Here is a 22,689-nt window from a genome sequence, read left to right on the forward strand (position 1 = left end):
AAGCCCAAGAAGGTACGAAAGCAAACAGCTACAACAGCAGGCCACGTAGGTGTCAGTCACTTGTGCACATAGCAAAAATATGTTGTTAAATATGGATATATATTTAATATTTTAAATAAAGAAACTCAAGGTTTATGAGTTAGGAAACATAGATACCACTTTATACAACAAAATTCTTGTACAAATACCTATTAATTTGCTTCAAAATTAACCTAGTTTCAAGCTGCCACTCAATCTCCCATAATCAATGATGCTTCTTAATAGCATATTAAATTGTTAATTCAAATCCTATATTATTTATACATTAATTATAAACAATACTTGCTTTTTTCGACAGTGTTCCCAAAGGTATTACCTGTTTCCCATCGCTCTGTGAGTCAGCGACATTCCTTTGAATATCTTTCTCATCCCGTGTCTCATCTGCGGTTCAGAGTGCACAAATATTGATCAAGTCATTTGGGCATTCGGGGATTTTATTTTTCCGCTTGGCCACCTAATTTAGCCACACTCATCAGCAAAGATTCACAGCTCTTTCTGCTAATTTCATCAAACAAGAGTCATTCATTATTGGCCCAAACGGGTTTCGTGTTTGTATAAAGTATGGCTTGAGCCTAAAAACTTTACCCGGTTATCCCAGCTCTGGGCTAGTCAAAATAATAGCTTTTGCAGCAGGTTTATTTCTGGCTTTATTTACATAACTAAGCTGGCGCCAAATAACCAGTAGCCGTTGTAAAAGATAGTATCTGGTCTAAGTCTACGTAAGATAATTGCAAAGAAGTGTTGGATTGCAAAGACAGGTGGGGAAATATAAAATAAAAGGGGATCAAGTAAGGTGTGTACGAGAAATGTATTGCATGAGGGATTGAAATGATATATATTTAAAAAGATTTAGTTTAGCATAACAGATTGTTAGTTTTTGGGCAGTCAACATCTACATCTATAGAAAAAATGAACTTAAGTAGAAGAAAGAAAAAGATTTTTAGAAATAAATTAATATTGGGATTGATAACATTTAATTAAATAATAAAAAAGGATAATAAATTCCAAAAAAAATCAATCTAAATACCTAAATTTCTCTCTTGTAAGTAATAACATATTCTGTTTAGTATCTACTTATATCTCTATAGTATCTCTGATCCCTTTTTGCAACCCAAAACCTCTGCCTTTACCCATATCTCTTTGGCAAAGATTCCACAACTAAATGGCACTTGTCTTAGCTGACCAAGGGCATAAAGTTGTTGAAAATACGGCATTCTCAATTGAATTATTAAGAGAATTTATGCATGTTCCCCTGGAGTAAGCAGAAAGTTGTAAGTTGATGCCAAACCGCGGGCGGTGGTGGTTCCAGAGGGGCATCGATATATCACCGACCATATCGAGTTGCAGCCGTCTTAATGCTCCTTCTGCAAATGGTCTTAATGTCAGAAGTTAAAACCTTTTTTAGACTCGCCTGGAATTTGCATATAATTGGCCAGAGAGACGACAGAGTGAGAGCCTTCCTGACCGGGCCATATGTTGCAACCATATTCGACCTGATCTCAAGGCGCTGCCTGCCTGGCTGTCCACACATTGATTTCTGTTTATTTAACTGTCGTGGCAAGTCATTGAACGCAAACTTGGAAGCTGTTGCTTTGTTTTTGAACGGAACAGAGCCGATGCTAGCCGTTGATATAAATAATAATGATTTATTTGTTTATTGCAAATTGCTCTCGGGCACAATGCGTAGTTAATCAAGAGTGCAGTTCAGTGCAGCTTGCCTTGGTCTTCTGCCAGCTCCACCTTCATTTCCATTTCCATTTCCATTTTCCCCCATCTTTGCCATTTTGCTATTATTATTTGCACAGGCTTGTGCCTGGTGATTGAGGCTTTAGCTTTGATTGACTTTGTTTTGGAATGGAAACTCTGATGACTTGTTGCTCTTGCTTCCTTTGTCAAAGTGACAAAGTAAATGCTTCAACCTGGCGGCTGGCAGGTGCCGAGTATCTCATCACTTTCCCATAAACACTGAGCTCCAAATGGGAGGGACTACAAGTGGGCTTGGAACCTCGGGGCCTTGGGAGCCTGGGGCCTTGTGCCGTGGGCCGTGATCCGTGATCCGTGGGCGGAGGGGGGAGTGGGGATATAGCAATTTACGTCCTGTGGTCTAATTAAAGTGCAAGCACAAACACAAACAACGAAAGAGCCAACTCAACTTGTGGCAGGTTGAAAGACGTACCGACCGACCACGAGTCATTCGCCGCCAGGCGCATTGAACGTTGCGTGTTTGCAGCTTTGTGGTCGGTTCATTTGATGGTCTATCTACACTGTACAAAATATAATATGAGGAAGTCAATTAAGAAAAGCTAAGAAAAATGGTCAATTTAGTGAAATTTCGTTCATGAGGTTTTCATTTGAAGTTCAGGGGTTTCTGTAAACTATTGTGGGGCAATGATCTTTTATATTCTTTCAAATCTATAGTATGTCCAAAGTCTTCTTTATTATCTATAAACCAAAGAGTGACCAAGATCTTTCTTTATTCTTAAATTGTTATATTTCTATCTCAAACGCCTTGTTTTGCTTTCTACTTAAAGTTTTCTTTCTGTGTACTAGTGACGATGGAGCCAACAAAGCAGGTTTTAATAATATAGTATACCATAGTGGTGCCTCTTTATCCTTTTTCTAAATAAAACTAATTTAAGAATACATATGGTTATAGTTCTTATATTATACACCATGAGTTCTAATGAGAAAAATATAAAAATAGCTTTATATGTTAATAAAGAGAAGTATAGCTTCACTTGTAAAGAACAATAATATACTAATTATTCAGTCATAAAAAAAATATCTAAAATTGGTTTAATTATTAAAAATAACCTATGACAACATGCCAGTGCTCAAAGGAATATCTTAATTATATAGTGATTTGTATTTTAAAAATTCTTTATATAGCTCGATTTGTCCATTTTTTTCTTAAATAGTTTACTGTCAACACTGATGCCCAGCGATATCTTTCTCTGTCCGCTCTTTCCTCTGGCTTTGTTGCCTTTCTTATCCCACATTAATCAATGTTGATTTCAATTAATTTAACCATCTCTTCACTTTGTCCAGGCCCTTGGAAGGAGTGTATGAGTGTGTGGGTGTGCGTGTGTTTTTTATTAAATGTTTCCAATGGTGGGCGTGCCCATCACTCTGATCCGTTAGTTGCCACATCCTTTTTTATTAAAATTCGCAGTCTATAAATTGCCAAGGAGCTGCAGTTGCCCAGATGGACGTGGGCGTGGAACTGGAACTGGAAGTGGAAGTGGAAAGGGTCGTTTTGTGATGACTCCGCGCACATGTTTCAAAAGATACTATATTGTATGTGTGTTTGTATATATCCAAGACTTTTATGAGACAGCAACAGGAAATGCATGGCAATGGTCAGGGGGCTGGGCCCCTCCCAAAAAGTGGGAACGTAAGTTTCTTTAAATGGAGCAGGTCGTCGAAAGAATGTGCAAGTTTGAAATGGAAATGATGAAGAATCAAGCTGAAGATAAAGAATTTCAAAGGTATCTTAAGAAGATATTTTAATAGATATTTCTATTATTACTAATAATCTTAAGGGAGGGGGTCTAAAAAGAAATGATTAGTTTACATTCATTTCATTTTAAACTCTGATAAATACATTTTTAATGATTCTACTTTTATAAACTTTCTTTATTTACTAAAAATCCTAACTTCCTGCGATTACCAATCCATTGGAAACCCCATATAGCCATTAATATGATTGATTTTGAATCCATTTTGCACACTCACTCGCTGTAAATTTGTTTGTGGCAAGGACCTGTTGTTCTACGGACACATTTGACTCCATATCCTGGCAATTTGGCCCCGATTTCATGCTCTTTGTGGTTGCTACTTCTCTAGCTTCTACTTCTACTATATATATATAGTTTTTTTTTCCTGCAACTCGTGCATAGTTCACAGAGGCTGGTGTCCTTCTTTGGCAGGCGTCGCATTGTAAGGACACAGAGTGCATATGTTCAAAGGATAGATGCGCTCGTTTGTTGCAGTCGCTTGTCATTTTTATAGGTTTGTTTGCCTGCCGATCCGACGACATTTGTAGGTGCTTTTATTAGCCACTATGTGGCATGTGGAACCGGAGAGTTATGGCCCAGCCTGTGAGCCATTATGATTTGTTTTTGCGGTTTTCAATGCTGCAAAAGAAAAATCAAGGATTTGGCATAGCAAATACAGAGAGAGAGTTCGAAGGGAATATATATATGTATATTACTATAATGATATTTACTCGCCTCAGTTCCCATTTAATTCCGCTTGATTAAAGTTCCCTCTTCCACTCGTAATTAATTGAATTAGACGCCCCGATAAGCCCTTTCTTTTATTTTATTTGTGTGTGTGCGACCCCTACCACGCTCTCTCGTATAATTATAATCCAATAAAATAATAAACATATCGCCTCGTTCATCGTTCAATTTACTTTCACACTTTCACCAGAGGGGCAAGCAGAAGAAGTTTTCCTTGTGTCACGCCAACTTAACTAAATTAAGCCCCACAGCAAGCACTGTAGAGTAAGGGGGGAAAAAAAAAGAAAAGCTATATACACTCGATCCCACCACCATTCGCACTTTTCTCAATTGTTTTTTCGTTATTGCTTTCCGTTATTATATTTTGATAACATGATTTTGTTTACACGACAAATACTCACGTAGCAATGTTTTATTGTTATTGTTTTGTGATACCAAGCTCTCTCACCTCTTTACCCACTCCATCGTTTTGTTTTCCATTTTCCACTCGACTGGAGCTTTTCTATTAGTCAGAATTGTGGCTTCGCCACGTACCTAGAGACCCTCTGTACTCAGACTTTTCCCCGATTTCCCAACACGTACCTGGGGGCCACAAATTTTCACATTTAAAACCTAAAAGGCCGATGCATAAATGATTGATATCAAGTTGATGTTACCATACGGGAAGGGGGTTAAAGGTGAGTACTTCCGTTGCTCACTCTCTAGACTTGAGCAATTCATTCACATCTACCCATATCCATATCCATATCCACATCCATTCATTCATAAACACGAATTATAGTTTATTGTCGTCGTAAAAACGCTCGCTTGTCCGGTCGTCATCGGGTTAAGGCAGTTGTCCATTTGGCCATTTGGCACACCTTTTGCCTGATCACTACTTATTTACAGTCCGCAAAAGCCTTCGATTAGCCAAATTGACTAGTTGCGTTCGAGCATAAGGAACTCAGTCAGTCATTCAGTCATTATCCAGCCATTCGGATGGCTCCTCGATGGATAAGTCTTTCATTCATTAAGAAACTTGAGGCGTCTGTTGTCGTCTCCAAACGGCCAGACATTCGGTTTCCGCTGTGTGCCACATTATTCTTCTCCCCAACCTATGGACTCCAACAGGGGGTATTCACTATAAGAAACTGGGGAATATATTATGCATAAATATATATTTTGTATAAATTTACGAAGTACTAAAAAGGAAAGACAACATAAATAAAAGCTTGACTGATAACATATAGTGCATTTTTTGTTAGACAATAAGTTCAGCAGGCTCTTTATACAGTTATTTCCACTTTGTAAACTTTTCATTGATCAGATTTGAGTGTCTCTGAATTCAGACTTGAGAATTATAGTGCACACTTTGCAATAAATTAGAAGGGAAAGCACTAAGTACTGTCTCAGTTTTATCAAGTATAATATAGACAATGGATATATAGAACTTATACCTATAATATTTTGGAACTAAAAATATATAATTATTCCCCATTTCAATATAGATTATTGCTATTATATAGATATTTCTCTGTACTTCGATTTTGTCCATATATTTCAACATACATATATTAATTGATATTGTTTTCGTGTAGCTTAAAGAGGGGGGAACGAGGAGACAGGGGAGAGGGGAGAGGCTGGCAGAGAGACCCCACATTGCTGTGGAGCAACGTTATGTGAATTTCAATTTGCTGGTGTGGGCTTTCTTACGTTACTTTTGCGTTACGTAGTTGGAGCTGCTGCTGACGCGTTCCCAGCAACGTGACAACGCATGAAAGAAGGAATGGCTAAGCGAACACTTTTTTTTTTTTGCTTGTTTTGTTTGTATTATATTTTTTTGTGACGCACATTTAAGCGGAATCCATGGGGTCCTGCGGGTCAGAAGGACGACGTCGTCGTTTTCACAGCACCTGCCCCGGAATCGCATCCGTATCCGCCGCATCCTGTGCTGCATCCTTTATGGTGCACTTGCTGCGCTGCGGGAGTTACGTATAAAAAAAAAGGAAAGGGAAAAGGGAAAGGGGAAAAAATAATAAATAAAATTGTAGAAGCATACAAAATGCTGCCGCCGGCCATTCTCCTGTTGTTATTCCAAGTCCAAGGAACAACAAGGGCGGTTCGCTTTGATAAGCTTCCGTTTAAGCCAGGACATGTGGTTTTCTTTAGTGTTACTTTTGTGGCCATTTCAATGCTCCCTCTCCCTCTCCGGGTCCAACTACTGCTGCATTCCGAATGAATGTCACATGGAAATGGAAAGGACTCTCTCAACTTTTATACGGCAATCGATGGACGCTTTAACTTTTATTGGGCTTCCGGAAAGAAAATAATTAAAAGAGTGAATGATTGTTGTTTGTGAAATGAAGCAAAGTCGTAAAAAAACTGTTCCTCAACAAGAACTTTCCTTTTGCCCATAAGTACAAGTAATGTTCCAAAGGCCAAATCAGATTCCGGATTATTGTATTGCATTTGTATGCATCGCACATAGCGACTTTTCAGCACCTAAAACGCTCAAGTAGATAGGCCATTCATCATTCAGAATAAATCCCAACTAATCGCCACACATCACGTTTCACCATAAGAATGCCAATGGCCTCTATGGGTAACTTTTGGCTAACGATTCTTTTTCATGAAATTTGCAAATCGTTTGGCCATTCAAAAGTTTGTATTTTCGTTGTGTTTTCTTTTCTTTTCTTTTTTTACCGTATTTAAGCGAAAAATCGAAAAGTTGTCGATTTGTGCAAGGAAAACTGTTGGTGGTGGTGCGAGTGTGACAATTTTCTCATGTGGGTGTGTGTGTGGGTGGGGGGAAAATGAAAGAGAAAATTTAATTTGCAGGTCACGTAATGTGCTGGTGTGTGTGTGTGTCAAGTTTGTCAAGTGTCTGTGTGTTAGTTAATAAATATGCGCGCACGCGATGTAAAAATATGTAAATCCAGAGCCAAAAGCATATACACATATGGAGAATCGAGTTTCGGGTTCTATTTGCCTTCTGTTTTTTCGCAATTTACCGTTATGAGACCGCTGTTGTTTCGGCTGTGACCCAAAAAGAAAAATATATATAATATATAAACATAACATTATGGTTGTAAGTAATTCGCTAGGGAATATAGGGTCAATCAATAGGGAATAGGAAGGGAGAAGGAATTACATCAAGGCAAGAGGAGGAACTTCAAAGCCTTCAAAGGGGGGAATTGTTTGCAACTTATACAACATAATGTGAAATAATTTTTACATAAAATAATTAAGTTGAGAAAGATAAGTGTTGAAATGCACACAAAAGTAGGCAATACAAATTATTTGTAGTAATATTTTGGAGCCATATTTTATAGCACAAAGGATTTTATAGCATAACTTTTTAATTCATCTGATCAGTCCGTTTTTCTACTACCAAATGATATTCTCTAGTTAAAGTTATGAGAACTTTTCTCCCAATTTATCATCAGTTATTTACTAGTAGAGATTTGGTTAAGCAAAATTACTTCTCTTTGAATCTCAAAAACAGGTGAATCCTGCTTCGAATTAAATATTTTAAACATTTCCTAACTTATAAATGTATATTTTTAAAGTTACCAAAGTGGCATCTTTAAGCATCTAAGTAGCCCTAAAAAAGAGCAGGCCCGGCCCTATGATTTTGGCCAAACGATAAGGGGAATGGCTTACAGTCCTGCCAAGCTTTCGCTCGTCCTGGGCTTCTTCCTTCCTTCAAGCATTTCTCCATCAACGTTTCCTTGCACTTTTTTTCGGTGGCATACTTTTTGGGTTATTAATGTTAAAGTTTTTGTTGCTGTTTATGCTTTTTGCCGTCCTATCTGGCGTTGCTTTTATCATTAACTTTATGCAAAAAGTTTTAGTCTTGCTGTTTTTTTTCGAGGGAGTGTTGTTGGTGTTGTTGTTTTTTTCCTGTTTAGTTAAGGATGCTGAGGGGAGGCAGGAGCATCATTTTACAAACGACAAATAGTTTTGGCTCACCGAAGCTGGCCATATGGCAGGCAGGTAGGTCCATTGTGGCCCATAGTGCTGTTGTTATTGCTCTTACCTTTGGCACACTTCCCTAATGCATCCATCCATCCACTCCGTCTCTCTCCTTGCAGTTCAATTACCTCATGCAGTTTGATTATCTGCCCAAGTCCGACCTGGAAACGGGTGCCCTGCGCACCGAGCAGCAGCTGATAGATGCAGTCCGTAGTCTTCAGGTAAGAGCAGCCGCCGCCATTCTTGGCTAGCGCCATTATTATGCACAATTTCACAACTAACATTACCGGGGGTCTGTGTCTGTCTCTCTGCAGTCTTTTGGCAACATTCCAGTCACTGGCAAAATCGACTCGGCAACGGCCAGGCTAATACAGCAACCACGATGCGGCGTGGGTGACAAGAAGTATGCGTATAGTTTCTCACCGGATAATCTAGACCATGACGTGGTCTATACCAGAGTGCGACGATATGTTCTCCAGGGACCCAAGTGGGATAAAACGGATCTAACATGGAGGTGAGTCCTTGGAATTATAAAAATACTTATAGATCTAAGATGGGTTAGGGAAAAGGTTAAGGATCAGGATCTACAAAACAACAATTTAAATTAAACTCTCTTCCAAAATGAACTCTTTAAAATACTTCATACAAAATACTATAAGCTTTTCTTTTCTATAAAAACTGCTTTCATGTTTAAAATACTTTTTGCCTCCGAAATTTTTTCCAATTAAATCAAGGATGCTTCCAATCCTGAACCCAGCTCCCTTTTTGTTTTGCACCCTTGGAGAACTGGAACCCTTACCCCATGCCGCTTTGCATTCCGTTTTCTCTTCCCCTTCCCCCTGTGGATGTTCATTTCAATTAAACTGCATGCAGTTCATTAATTTTGCAGCGTTCATTTAGATGCGAATTTATAATTTTACAAGGCGAGAAGGAGAACGCTCCTTGGATCCTTGGATCCCCCCCATCCTGTGTCCTGTGCATACGCGCTGTCAATTAATTCAAAACTCAAACGTTGCGTAGCTTGTTAATTTTTATTACGGCCATTGCACTTGCCCCCAGAATGGTATTGCATAATTTTGATGTCCAAGCTTGTTTTTTATGTAAAACAATTCAGTGTTTTCTGGGAGGAAAACATTCCGGTTACCAAGATGTTAATGTTCGCTGACCTCCTGGGCAGCAAAAAGTTGTTCCTTAAAGCGATGGGTGGCTCTCTGGTGGTGGTGGCTTTCATTAAACACTTTGCGCCAAATTGAATTTTATGATGAGCCGAAACGAAGGCGCTTGGTGGTGCGGCTGCTGTTGCTGTTCTCCTTTGCCCTGATTGCAGCTGTCACTTTTAGTGTTGTATTTGATTTTTAATGTGCGCAGCTGCATAATTGCGCTTGAAATATTAAACGGGCAGTTGGCGAACTCTCATCTCATCTCATCTCGTCGCTAGCTCTGATTAAGAAGCAGCTCTTCCTGCTATCTCATTATGGAATCTTGCAATTAAATTTGCATGGCTGCTGCTGCTGCTTCTGTTGTTGCATACTTTCAGGCGGCACTGGAAAAGTGGAAAGCTTCCCAGCACATTGCACATACGCCGTGTGGCACTTAAAGTTGAGCTCACAGCTCGGAGTTCTCAGTTCTCAGTTCTCAGTTCTCAGCTCCCAGCTTGCAGCTTTTAGCTCACAGCTCGGTTCATCGGGGTTCATGCAGCGATAGCTATTTAATTATTTCTTGTGTCGTCTACCCTTAATTGGCCATTAAGTGGCAGGCGACCAAAAAGAGGGGGGAGAGAGCACGCAGGACAATATTGCGACTAAATTAAAGCATTACGCAGTATCCAGGATCACAGCGGTGGCTGCGCTGGCCTTAAATTGACTTTACTTGATATATATATATATATACATTTGTATATGTACTGGCCGATATCAATATGTATTGACCTGCTTTTCGGCCTAGCTGCATGTGTTCTCCTTAATTGCAACACAAAAGCAAAATGAGGCAAGCTTTTGCGGAGATGAGATGGAAATGGTTCTCCCTCTCTCTCTCTGTGTGTGTGTGTGTGTGTGTGTGTGCTTGGAAGTGTTTTTCCATTTCCGCTCAGCATGGTAAGTCATGGCGCGGAAGTCGTTCTTAGCAGTTTTGTACTCATTTTGTTTTCACCGCATTTTCACGAGAGAAACACACAATGACAACATCCTGCCACAAAGTTGTCGCCATCACAAAATTCCTTGAGATATTAACTGTTGGAATTGCTAGTTCAATACACCGAAAGATGGAAATTGAAGAAATACCAGAAAGTAATGATGTGCAGAATTAAAAATTATTTAAAAATAAAATGAATGGTATTTCAAGATTAGTATTATCTACAGGAAATTGTCTTGAAAATAAGGTTTAAACTATCAAAAAGAGAAAATAAAAACCGAAAATGCTCTTTAGAAATATGTTAAAACACTTAAATAAGCGAAAAATGGTACACCTTTTTAGTTATCTTAATTTAATCCAAATAAACCGGTTCTGAACCATAATATTTTAACTAAAGAAAAGTGCAGCAAAGCCTAAAAGATATATTTATTTCGATTTCGATTCGATCAAATGCTCAACAGAAGCTTGCCGTAACTAGATTTGTATATTTATTATTCCCATAGATTAAAACCTAAATTATTAACCTTTAGCTTTATTTAAACTAAATTCCTTATAATTCTCCGTGTAAAGTCAAAATCAAGTGACAGCAGCAGTTTCAGCGGAAGTGACCAAAAACTTGCACTTTGCGCAATTGTTTTAAACTAAATTGGCAATTGTTGTGCAGCTAAGGAAACCGAGAGGGGAGAAAATCTTTGTTTGGCAAGGGCAATAGTCGTAATGTGGCATTTACTTGGCTACAAGTAAAGTTTCCCTAGTCTTAGCCCCCTTTGTGATGTCACTTTTCCTCCCAAATTAAATCCGTCTTAATTAATGCAGTTTTGGGTGACTCCTCAAAGGGTTGTAGCTACGTTTTTCATTACTTGTTTTTTCTTGCTCTTTCATTTTCCATTTCCCGCTTAATGCATCGGCAAACAATTGTCCAGCCAGGAAATGTGTCAATAAAAGGACCTTCGCACCTGTTGCTCTGGCTCTGGCCTCTCCGTACTTACCTTTTGTTCTAGCTCAAATTGGTCTCCACTTCATTCTATTTTTTTCTAGACTTACTCCTGGAAATTGTTAAAAAATTCTTGAAATATTGCAAAAAGGTAAAAGTTTGCCAGGGGGGTCTGCAACTGCAGAGAATGCTGACTTAATTTGCCGGGCAATTGAGTGAGTTCATTTTAGCCAGTTTTGCTGCAGTTTTCCTGGTCTCCCAGCTAACGACGGCTTTCTCTCTATTAGCCGCAACATTGTACTATATAAGTGTGTGGTCAAGGACCAAAACCATTAATTGCCCGTTTTTGTGGCATTAATAAACCGCAGCGAATGTGCATTGCGCACTTGCCGAGCATTTGTTAGATTTTTAATAACATTAATAAAGTGCACAATGAAGTCAAAAGGAGTGCAGATTGCGGCGTGCCGTGCCGTACGAGTCCTTAACACGCAACAAGGACTCGTCTTCCTTTGCGTTTATGCTTATTAGCGTGCATGCGAGCCATTAATACTGGGCGGGCTGCACTGAGAGAAATGTGGGTGGTTGAGCCGCAGAGGAGAGCACGTGGCGTGGCAACCTCTTAGCCGCTGCCACATAAAGAGACTACGTGGACGGATACTGATGCCTTGTGGCAAATGTCATAAAAACTATGCTCCTCATGTATCGGTCGGGGAAAAGGACCTTCCAAAGGCGCCATCATGTTGGCCATGTTACAATGATAAAAAGTAATTTTATGACGGCCACTCTCTCTCTTAACCACAAGCCAAGCAAAAGAAAAGAAAGGAAAAGAAAAGGACTGAATCCTTGGCCAGCAGCTTGGTTGCAGCTTCACCTCGAGTTGCACTTATTGGTCGTGCTTGCAGGACATTGTGTCCTTGGCCAGTTGGGGCAAAGCTTTTAACCAACATTGGTCTCTTACCGGAAACTCGAGCTCCACAAACTCCAGATCGAGTTTAGATCGGTGGTTAAGGGAGTGCATTACTTTGAGCTTTATACTTTTAGTCAATTTACTCGAAAATTTTGTTAGGAAAAGTGTCCTTAAATTATGTTTTTTTAATATTTAAAAAGGGAAAGTAGATGACAAGTATTAAAGAAGGATAAATTGTCGTAATGCTGCCTTGAACATGATTTATTTAATATTTAAAATACTTTCTGTAAAGTAAAACATTTAAAAAAATCTATTAAATTCCCTTTTCGATTTGTGAATTTATAAATTAATTTATCACAAATCTAAAAGCTTTATTTGTTTCTTTCCCTAGTTAAATTTTGCACCCATTTATGAGGGCCAAAAACCAAGATTTAAATGTCGTTTGCCACAGCTGTTGCTGGCAAAAATCATTAGTGAATGCTGACCAAAATAAGGGGCAGAGAGGAGAGGAGAGGTCGTTTTTGGCTAAATCAATTTTGGATGGTAGCAAAACCATAACAAAATTGTGGTCAGTGGCCTGGGCCAAGTCCCTGAAATGGAAGATATCGGGTTACGTTATGTTACCCCCTCTCCCAGGCCGTCTCCTATAATCCCCTTTATTTATAGGAGAATTTTTTTTAACGATTTTTAATTTGCATAAAATAATTTGCTGATCAACGCCAGCGTATGCTTTTCCCCATCATAATTTATTCGCCAGGCGGAGTAAATCACACGCACCAGCGAAAGTGCAAGCGAGGGCGGGCGAGAAACTGAGGCGGCGAGAGGCATTTAATGCCGCAAACAGAAAATGGCAATAGTTTTATGCTGTTTCAGCTTCTGTTGCTGCTGCTGCTGCTGCTGCTGTTTATTTTGCAGCAGTCACTTTCAGAGTTGCCCTTACTGCACATTGTCCTTTCATCCTCCTCATCTCTGCTTTCTCTTGCTGTTTTCTCCACTCCTCAATCCATCCCGCAGTGCATTTTTTTGGGGGGGACAAGGCAACATCCAAGGGCTAATGGGCGTCCATTGGCCATAGTTTTCTGACTTTTCGTATGCTGTCAAGTGCTCGGCACTCGAAATTATTATCTGCCATTAATCATGGCCATAATGTTTGCCAGCTATAAAATGGAGCAAGTGCAGCCAGAACAGCAGTATGCCAGCGAAACGGACTGTACACAGTGGCTGCTGGCAGTAAGCAACTGCAGGCTATAATTTCGAGGGTAGATTAAAGGATAAACCGAGGGAAAGTTTGTATTAAACACTGAAAGTGATCATTAGCTGCAGGATAATTACATGTAAATGGTATATTTCCGAAAAAATAAAGGTATTGAAACAAGTTAATGTCCAATCTCTAACCTAACATAATATTTCACAAGATTTCAAATATCATAAGGGACTTTTGAATAGAATCCCAATTTAATTAATTGATTTATAACAAACGTTTGTATCAAAACATATACAAACAATAATTATTTGGAAAAGGTACTATTTTACTTGTAGCGTCAGGATATGAAATAAAAAATAGAAACAAATCAAAAGTTATTAATATTTCATTTGTTAATTGCTTATAAATCTATGTTCTAGAAAACTTATACTAATTTGTATACCATATTATCATTGTAATTGTAATTCAAGTCCTTGAAACCCTTCAATCTACCCCACATTGGGCCAGTTATAATTTCGTGCATTGCTTTATTACTGTGACAATTATTTTAACTGCTGGAGATTTTTATTATGATATTTTTTTCCATAGAATTCCATATCTGTTTTTGTTTTTTAAGTCATTTGCCAGTTGTCTGGATGCTTTTTATAGTCACCAAAAGTCCCTGAGCACTGCCACTGTCCGAAAACCCATAGTGCCGTGCCCCGAGTACAGTTGGTAACAAAGGCACTCCGGTGCGGCTGCTTGAGGTAAAGCCAGCGGAGTATTGTAAACTAAGCTTGTGCATAAATAAAATCCTCAATTTGGGTTCATATTAAAATAGACATTTTGTGCTGAGCTCAGACGGAGGAGGACTCAAGGAAAACTGTGTCAACATCTGTCTGTGTGTGTGTGTGTGTGTGTGTGGGCCCAGTGTCTGTGAAAGGATTGCACACTCGCACCGTGATATGCCAAATTTATGATGTGGCATATTTTCTTATGCTGGCTTGAGCCTTTTGAATTTTACATGAACTTTGATATAGGCATGTAGGCTCAGGGTTTCCCCTCCTCCTTTGAGTTTGCAATACAGTCTATATCCTTTTGTCTTAGCGCGCACTCCTTGAGCCGGCAATCCGATACCGCACAAGGTGTAGCATTTCAAAATTTAATAACCAGCAGTGGGCTGCAGGAATTGCCACCGCACGAATTCCCATATATGTATGAGTCCCTTCGCTTCCTGTTCGAGCTGCGGGCAAACCGAATTTGAGCCAGAGTGGAGTATGTGTAGAGGGTTCCTGCGGAACGTAACCCATTGGAAACCCATTTGCCAACCGCCCGCTGACACAGCCGCAACAACGGCAGCTGGACGCGGACGGGATCCGGAGGGCAGGAGCGGATGGACGAGCGGTCCGTTTCTTTGTACGTGTCAATCCTGGGGGGCAATGACTGGTTTTTGCATCGAGAGAAAAAGTATATATAACTACAACAAATTTAGCTACTAAGCCCCAGCTAATTCAGGGTTCACAAAGTATTCAGTTTTCAATTATGTATTTTTAAAAATCTTAATTTAGTTTAGATGTGACTTCTTTTCTCTCTCTGTGTAATGGCCTGGGACTGTTAGCTGTGTTTTTCCGCTGGCTACTAGTCAGTCAGCAGGCCGGGGCCTTTTGGTTTTTGTGCCACATCAGTCACTGGTACCACAGCAACATCAGGAGCAGAACGAACACAAACACATCCTCCTCGTTTTGCTATAGCCAGTTTGCAGGAGAACGTTGGGGACGTCATCGTTTTTGGGCAACTTAACACTCGCAGGCTGTGTCGTCCTGCCACTGAAACTACGCCCAGACCCCACCCACTATTTCCGCCTCCAGCACCGTTAGTGCATCAGTTTTGTGTGCTAATTTAGCGTCTAATTTTCCATGGACAGCAAATGAGCAGCTTCAACTGATGGAGCTCTTCGACTCCGGGTCCTGCTCTTGCTCCAGCTTCTGTTCCTGCTCATAGTCCGGCCTTTGTTCCTTTGCTGGCTGTGTCAAAACCATCAAATCGAGATGACGATGCAATTGGAGCTACGAAAACGATTGCATTTTGTCACTTTTGTGATTTGACACCGAAATTTACCAGACATAAACTTCATTAAATGCTTAAAAGAGTGTTGAGAGGGCCAGATTTAATAAATTTACACATAAAATATATGCAAATAAAAAAGGGAAACCATATATTAAATTATTAAAAAAAAATAATATTTTCACTCTAGCAGAGCAAGGTTTCGATCCTCGGACCTCTGGGTTATGGGCCCAGCACGCTTCCACTGCGCCACTCTGCTTATGAAAATTTCTCCGGCAAACCTTGCATAAGCGTGAAATGAATCCATAGAAAAAATAAATATGTTTAATACCAATTAAATTGGGAAAACCAAGAGCTGGAAAAGTGTTAAGATAAAGAATAAATTTGATTCTAGATTAGATAAAAATTAATGCAGTGATATAAAGTTAGATTAGATAAACTAGCTTCATAAAAACAAATGTAATTATAAACACCTCATGAAAAATGTACTTCCAACACAATTAAGATCTGCCCCATTATCCTTGATGAATTCTTACTCCATTGCCTTTACAAATTCACCTGGAAATGGCCATCAATTTGAATTGACTTATTATATTGCCATAAATTAAGCTCGTCGTAGTACAATTTAGAACGTGACGCAAAAGGACAACAAACCTACTACATACACATACACATTCAATATATACATATATATCCCTGCGTATGATCCTGCCATATTATTATACAGCCAGGACCGTGAAGCATTGGCATCCGCGTAATTATGTTTGTTTCCGTGGCCGACGCGTCGCCAGTGGCCGATGGCCAGCAAAAGCACCAGCAACCACAAGGATTCAGGCCAGGATATAGGGGGTTTTTCGGGGTCCCGGCAATGGAGCCAACAATGTGTGGCTTGAAATTTGACACTTTCACAGTTGGTCAGTTGATTTGGCCGCTTTCTCCGCCATCTGCCTCCCCCTCTCTGCAGGCTGTCTGCATTTTGTTAGATTAATGTCCTGTTCAATCATCAATGGTTCAGCGTACAGCGCCATCTTTGTTTGTATAGCACTTGTTTATCGCCGCCCAGGATGAGCTAAGGACAGCGAAAAGACGGAGGGATAAAGGGATACTGGGAGAAATTATACAATTCTGTGGTAAATACAATTATTTATCTGAAGTTGGTTAATGGTTTTAGAGGCTAAATGTATATCTTATTTGTTGATTAAAACATTTTACCCAGAGCTTTATAATTTTAATGGTAAAAATTCCGGAAAATGCACCTAATTAATTTTATAATTTCCAATCGGTTCTAGCATTGTTGTTAGGAGATCAATTGAGATCGAGGAGAAAATATTTCCTGTAACATTTCTCGCATGTATCTATCTATCTATCTATCTATGTATCTATTTATATATCTATCTATCTATCTATTTTTCTATCTATCTATCTATCTTTTTATATATATTTAGCTCTATACTCTAAAAAGGGTAATATACTTTATTTGGTTTGAGATACTGTCCTCATATTTTGAGATACTTTTTTGGAAGTTTGAGATACTTTCGTGAATTTTTGAGATACTCTCAATCCTTAATTAACCATAAACAATAGTACTTTTCTCTGAGTGTTGGAACTGGACAACGATAACGGTCATTGTTATAGTGTCTCAGGGTTTATATATATATATATATATTAATACGTGTATGTGTGTGTGTAAACTTCAGCTGTTTGTGTTGGGTTTTATCCTTCGGTTGGCGCTGCTCTTTTTTTGGTTTCCTTTTCGGTCGCTCCATTTCGTTTCCCGTTCATTTGCTGCGCTGCTCCCCATCTTTCTCCTCGGTTTCACTGTTCCCCTGTTCCTCTCTGTTTTCTCTTTACTCCTCTCTCCCTGCTTCTTCTATTTATTGTTGTGCATTCATCCTTTGCTTTGTTCTTTCGTTTACTTTTAATTCATTTAGGTTTCTTGCCGCCCATTTCTGTTCATTTTGATTGATGACCACTTTAATTGCGGATATTAAATGACAAGCGACAGAATCAAATCGAACCAAAATAGAAAAAGAAAATTGGGAAAAAATAAGAAAAAATAGGACCAAAATACGAATCATAACAAGACCTAATGCTATGTAATTCTGTCATATTTTTGTGACTAGTATTTCTGCATGATTTTCTGAATTTCGAGGAAGTTAATCAATAAAGTGCAAATTTGTTGGGCAAAAAAGAAGTTCTGGGGAAAAGGTTTAGGCCTTGATAAAAAAGCTAAAATTATAAGGAAAAATTTAGAATATTTATAATTAAATAAAGCTTGTGAAAACAGGCTCTTAAAGTTTTCTAATAATTTTTGCTTTTACATGTTTTGAATTATCCCAGCAAAATTCTCCAGCAAACCTTATAGAACTCTCTCTCTATAAACCCCGGACTGTGCTTGGTTTTTCCATCATTTCGCCTTGGTTTTTCATTAATTTTCCCTAGGAATTTCCCCTGGACTCCTTGTAAACCCCGCTAGTTTTCCATCATCTTGATTAAAGGTCTCTTGTCCACACAATTTTACGCCTTTGATGTGGGCGCGATATAATGTTTGTTGATATAGGGCGTTGCGGCGATGTGCAATCGCAACTGGGTTATACTCAGTGTAACTACATAATAATTCTAATGAAAAATGTCAGGCAGCAAATTTGATTACTTGCTTTGATTGTCAATTAAAGCCCAACAACAATTTGCTGTGCGGTGAAATCTCGTTACGTTTATATAGCCAACGTCGCCGATGTCGCCGTAGAGTCGCCGAGACAGACAATATGCGTCATGTACACATATAATATATATAATATATATACATAGGGATAGGAGGATATTTATGGTGCTATGTGTCAGAGTTGATGATGAGCGAATCCTAATTAATTTTGCAATACATATGTATGTACCGAAAGGGGGAGCCTTGCATTAAGTGACACAGCAACCAGTCACAGTTCGCCTGCTCATTAGCCGCATTAATTGATAAATTGATATTGGCTTTGGCTTTGGGGCAAAATATGCCCAAGATGTTTCAGGTTCAAGAGTTATGTGTGTGTGTGTGTGTGTGTACTGACTTCGGTTTTTGGCCAAAAAGTTTCCACTTGAAGTTGAAGTTGTTTGTGGTAAGGAGGAAAATGGGGGAAGCATAAGGAGTACCACAATCAATTCCGGGGTTCCTTTTTGGGTATCCTTTTTTTGTTTTTGGTCTGTTTGTCTGGCTGTCAAATCAAACTTTGATTTGATTCGATACAGCCAGCTATAGCTGGCCGCCACTGTCCGAACTTTTATTCAAACTGACAAGTTTCTTGGCCGAGACCAACAACAATCAGTTAATGCAGGCGCCGCCAGGAGTTACCCCCAGGACATCTTTTCCATAATTTTTTTTCTTTCTAGTGGTTTTGCCGGGCCTCAGTGTTGATTAATTGCTCGGCTGTTTTAGTGTCACAACTGTCTTGATTAATGCCATGTCCGGTAAATTTGTTTGCCAACACCAAAAGCCAAATAATAACAAACAAAAAAGAAGTATATGTATGTAGAGGATAGGATGGTGTAGGATAGTATAGGTTCCTTGGGGTTGGGGGTGACCAATTGTTAATTGTGGCTAAGCGCTTTTAATTTTCATATGTGAGGCCGAACACGAAACATGCCGAGGCTCAAAACCGAACCTGAAACGAACATAAAACCAAGTTTGGTCTTCGTATTCGAGCCGAATGGCAATTAAGGATGCGCCTGCGTATTAATCTCTTATATGCTCTTATACACAAGCTCTTTTTCTTGGGGGGAGGCGGAGGGGAAAAAAGCTCCGAGATCGAGCGAAGCTTGGTGACACTTTTCATTGAAATACGGACGCACAGCCGGCGCAGAGCTCAGTTGCTGCCAAGTGGTCAGTGTGAGTGGTGCTCCCAGGAAAATAAAACAACAATCAAGAACCCAAATGGAAAACTGCCGCAGGAGACCACTAAGACCAGGAGCTTATCAACCTGGCTAGACCGCATCATGATCGGTGGAGGAGGAAGAGGCGGAGAAGTGACTGAATCCGGCGGAAAATGAATCAACGGCGCATTCAACGTCAACACGTAATCCCCGCCACTTGAGCGGCTCCCCTGAAGGGAAGACGAGGATGATGTTGAGGATGAGGACGAGGACGGGACCGAGGACCTCCAGGACGATGAGAACGAGAACTTTGTCGAAGTGGTGGAGGCATCATAATAATGCCCCCGATTAAAGAACAAAAAGCCAGGCTGAAGTGCTGCAAGTCATTTGTGTGCTCATTGTGCAAACAGATCCTGCTCCTTGCTCCCGTTCCTGTTCTGGCAGAGGAAATGCTTTAAGGACCCAAGGCAGCCCAGGCTTAGTGCAGTCACATAATGTCTGCTAATATTTGAAGAGTGCGTCGCATTAATTGACATGAAAGAGAGTCACGAAAAAAAACAAAAGAAGAAGGACGAACCAAATGCAGCGAGTGGCAGTTAAGGATGTGCCCTCCCCCCCATAGAGAGTACTGTGACACAAAGGCTTGGAGGATTCTTCCTGATGGGTAAGTGCCTTGGGTTAAGCCTCCCGTCTAAGATGGTTTTAGCCTCCCTCCCAGCCCAATGAGGCTAGACTCCATCTCTCTGGGCCAATATGGTGTGATTGTGCGGTGTGTGTGTGTGAGTGTATTTGTGCTGTGATTTTGCCAAGTGATTTATATGCCAATAAATGCAGGCGGCCAGAGGAGCATTAATATTAGATTGCATTCGGCCGGCCATCTGCTCGCACAGTCATATATTTTGGACCAAATTAGCCTCCAAGCTCAGAGCACGAAGCACCGATTCCAATTCCCAGCTTCATGTTAATTAAGTGTGGTCCGAATCTCTTCATAAATTACACAATTTTCACCCGCTTTTCCGGGGCCATTAGCCTTATTGGCATATGCCAGCAATCAATTTGAAATTATATGCCACAACCTCACATTCCCGACTCTTGTTGCTGCCAATTAGTCGATATATATATAACATACTACTATATATGTATATGCAAATTTGTTTGCTGTTTGTTCGGGCTTTTTTTAGTGTCTGCAATCAGGCATCAATTGTCAAACATTTTCTAGTTGATTACTGTATACATGTTTATAGTGGATTTTTTGTATGCCATTATATTTAGCGATTTTCATTCTTTGTTTGGTTTCGAATTCACCTTTTTTGCCAGTTAGTGTTAATGTGCTTTGATTGATTTGCATTCATAATGTTATCGTTTTATTTCAAATAATTATATGCTAATTGTAATATCAAAGCAATGAAAGGTAAGAGTTTCAAACTAATTATAATGTCTCCATTAGCGTATAGAATAAATATAAATATTCTGATGAGTCTCTAAATATACTATATTTATTATTCATAGTACCCCTCATAAATAGTTTTTAAATCTTATCAAATTCTTAAAAAGAAAAGAAGGCAAGTCCCTTTAGGCAAAACTTTTCATTTAGCTATCCTCGTTTTCTCCTTAAGCTCTTGGCTTTGTTTAAACCCAAACTGGCCACAAACAAAACCAAAAAGATTCTAAGCCAAAAAGTCAACCCTCTTTTCCCCTTTTGCTAAGCATCTTTTGTAGATTTGCGTGAGAGACAAAGACTGGCTAAAAATTCAATTAAACAAAAAGGAAGTGAAAATCGTTTGTCGCTCCCTATAATATTTAAATGGAATTAGTTTTAATTAAGTCCCTAGCTAGGTTAGGAGAAGCCACAAAGAAAATTCCCTTCCACACGGAAAAAATGTTAACAGACTCAAATTACCAGCTGAAAACCAGCTGAAAATAAAAGTAAGAAACCGAAAAACCGACTGAACAAAATTAAGCAACAGCAACAAAATGAGACCAAAATGTTGCCGCTGAAGGAAGTGATTAAAATTTTACCTAGCCCCAAACTTGGAACCCGAAAAAACCCAAGGAATCCGGCTGGCCAAGCTTGCTCCTTTTAAGCCCTCCTGTCCTTTACCTTTTATTTTCTTCTCTTTTTTTTTTGGTAATAAGTATTAATTAATGCAAAAATGAAGGCGAGACGCAAGTAGGGCTTCGGCTCTTACTTCTTGTTTTACAAACGACCAGCCGCTTTTCAGTCCTTTCCCCTCTTATTTTACTTTCTTTTTTTCTTAGTATATTATATATATATATATATTTAGAATTTTTTGCGTTGAAATTTGAGACCGCCGTCCAAGCAAAGTGACGCAAATTAAGAGAGGAACCCCTGGCCAGGACCAAGTCAAGCAGAAGCAACTTAATGAAAACGAAATTGACACCTCATGTACCTGGGGGATCGGGAACGCTAACGGGGACTGTCTGAGCGGCTCCTGTTAATTTTTTGTTATTTTTTTCCTTCCTTTCAACCGCAACGTAAAATTATACGCACGTCTGCAGTTACCCTCCCCGATATCGGGTACTATATGTATATATATATGGGCTCTGGTGGACATGTCAATAGTTGCTCGCTTCGCACTTCCTGTGACATTCTGTTGCCCATCATCGTTGCCACCACACCACACCAAACCATACCATACCACACCACGCATCCTTGTGTCCTGTGTCCTGTGTCCTGTCCGCTCATAAATCTTGCCGCTGGAGTATTTCTGGGTGGTGTGTGTGTGTGTATATGTTTCTGTGCTTTTATCTGGCTTTTCACGCTTCCGGGCGCTTCTCCAAACCAATCCAAACCAATTCCAGGCCTGTTCAGAAGGAGAACCGAAAAACCGAAAAACCGAATTGTGTCTCCAGTTATTTGAGTTTCGTTGTTTAGCTCATAAATCTGCTTATCTGGGGAGTTGGATCCACACACCCACTTTTCCGAAAAAAGGGCTAAGAGTTTCCTCAGCTTTTGTTTTCCTTCCCCCCAGCAGCTGTGCGGCATTAAAGGCTAAAGGCTTTTTGCAACTTGACCCTGTTGCAGTCATGCATAAATTTCTTAGATTTTCGACCAAGAAATACAAATTAAAATATGTCTAAGCCTGGCCCGAAAAAAAGCCCATATTGGACACAAAGTTATAAATATTTTTTCGGGGGAATTAATTAAGCTTTAGCGGGGCGAAAGGACCAAGGAATAAAATACAAAATGGTAGCACAGAATGAAATTAGTAGCCGAAAAAAGATAAAAACGTAATGAAATGAAATGCGGCCTAAATGTTTTTCAGACATTTTGGGATTGTCGCACAGGCACAGGCAGGAAAAACAATGAAGGGGCAATAAATTGGCAGGAAGTGTGAGGGTAGGAGGAGCAGCGGCT

The 22,689-nt window shown here is 39.6% G+C and overlaps 1 protein-coding gene and 1 non-coding gene across 4 annotated transcripts in view; one reads left to right on the forward strand and one right to left on the reverse strand.

The window, feature by feature from the left end:
* Mmp2 (Matrix metalloproteinase 2) overlaps positions 1–22,689 on the forward strand; it is an 83,183-nt gene that overhangs the window by 10,967 nt on the left and 49,527 nt on the right. The window contains exons 1-3 of one of the 3 annotated variants that reach the window (XM_086828610.1): positions 7,921–8,258; positions 8,357–8,458; positions 8,552–8,751. In XM_086828610.1, the coding sequence (XP_086684736.1) occupies positions 8,369–8,458; positions 8,552–8,751 (290 nt within the window). In that variant the 5' untranslated portion in view covers positions 7,921–8,258; positions 8,357–8,368. Of the gene's footprint in view, positions 1–7,920; positions 8,259–8,356; positions 8,459–8,551; positions 8,752–19,274; positions 19,975–22,689 lie in introns of those variants that run through there. The other 2 variants (XM_020961540.2, XM_086828611.1) reach the window with 2 other exon arrangements.
* On the reverse strand, positions 15,643–15,714 carry TRNAM-CAU (transfer RNA methionine (anticodon CAU)). Its single transcript has one exon. It is a non-coding gene; the product is annotated as a tRNA-Met (tRNA).

The sequence above is a fragment of the Drosophila serrata genome, unplaced genomic scaffold (genome assembly GCF_035046125.1).
Source record: "Drosophila serrata isolate PLE 108 unplaced genomic scaffold, ASM3504612v1 contig_184, whole genome shotgun sequence".
Lineage (NCBI taxonomy): Eukaryota > Metazoa > Arthropoda > Insecta > Diptera > Drosophilidae > Drosophila > Drosophila serrata.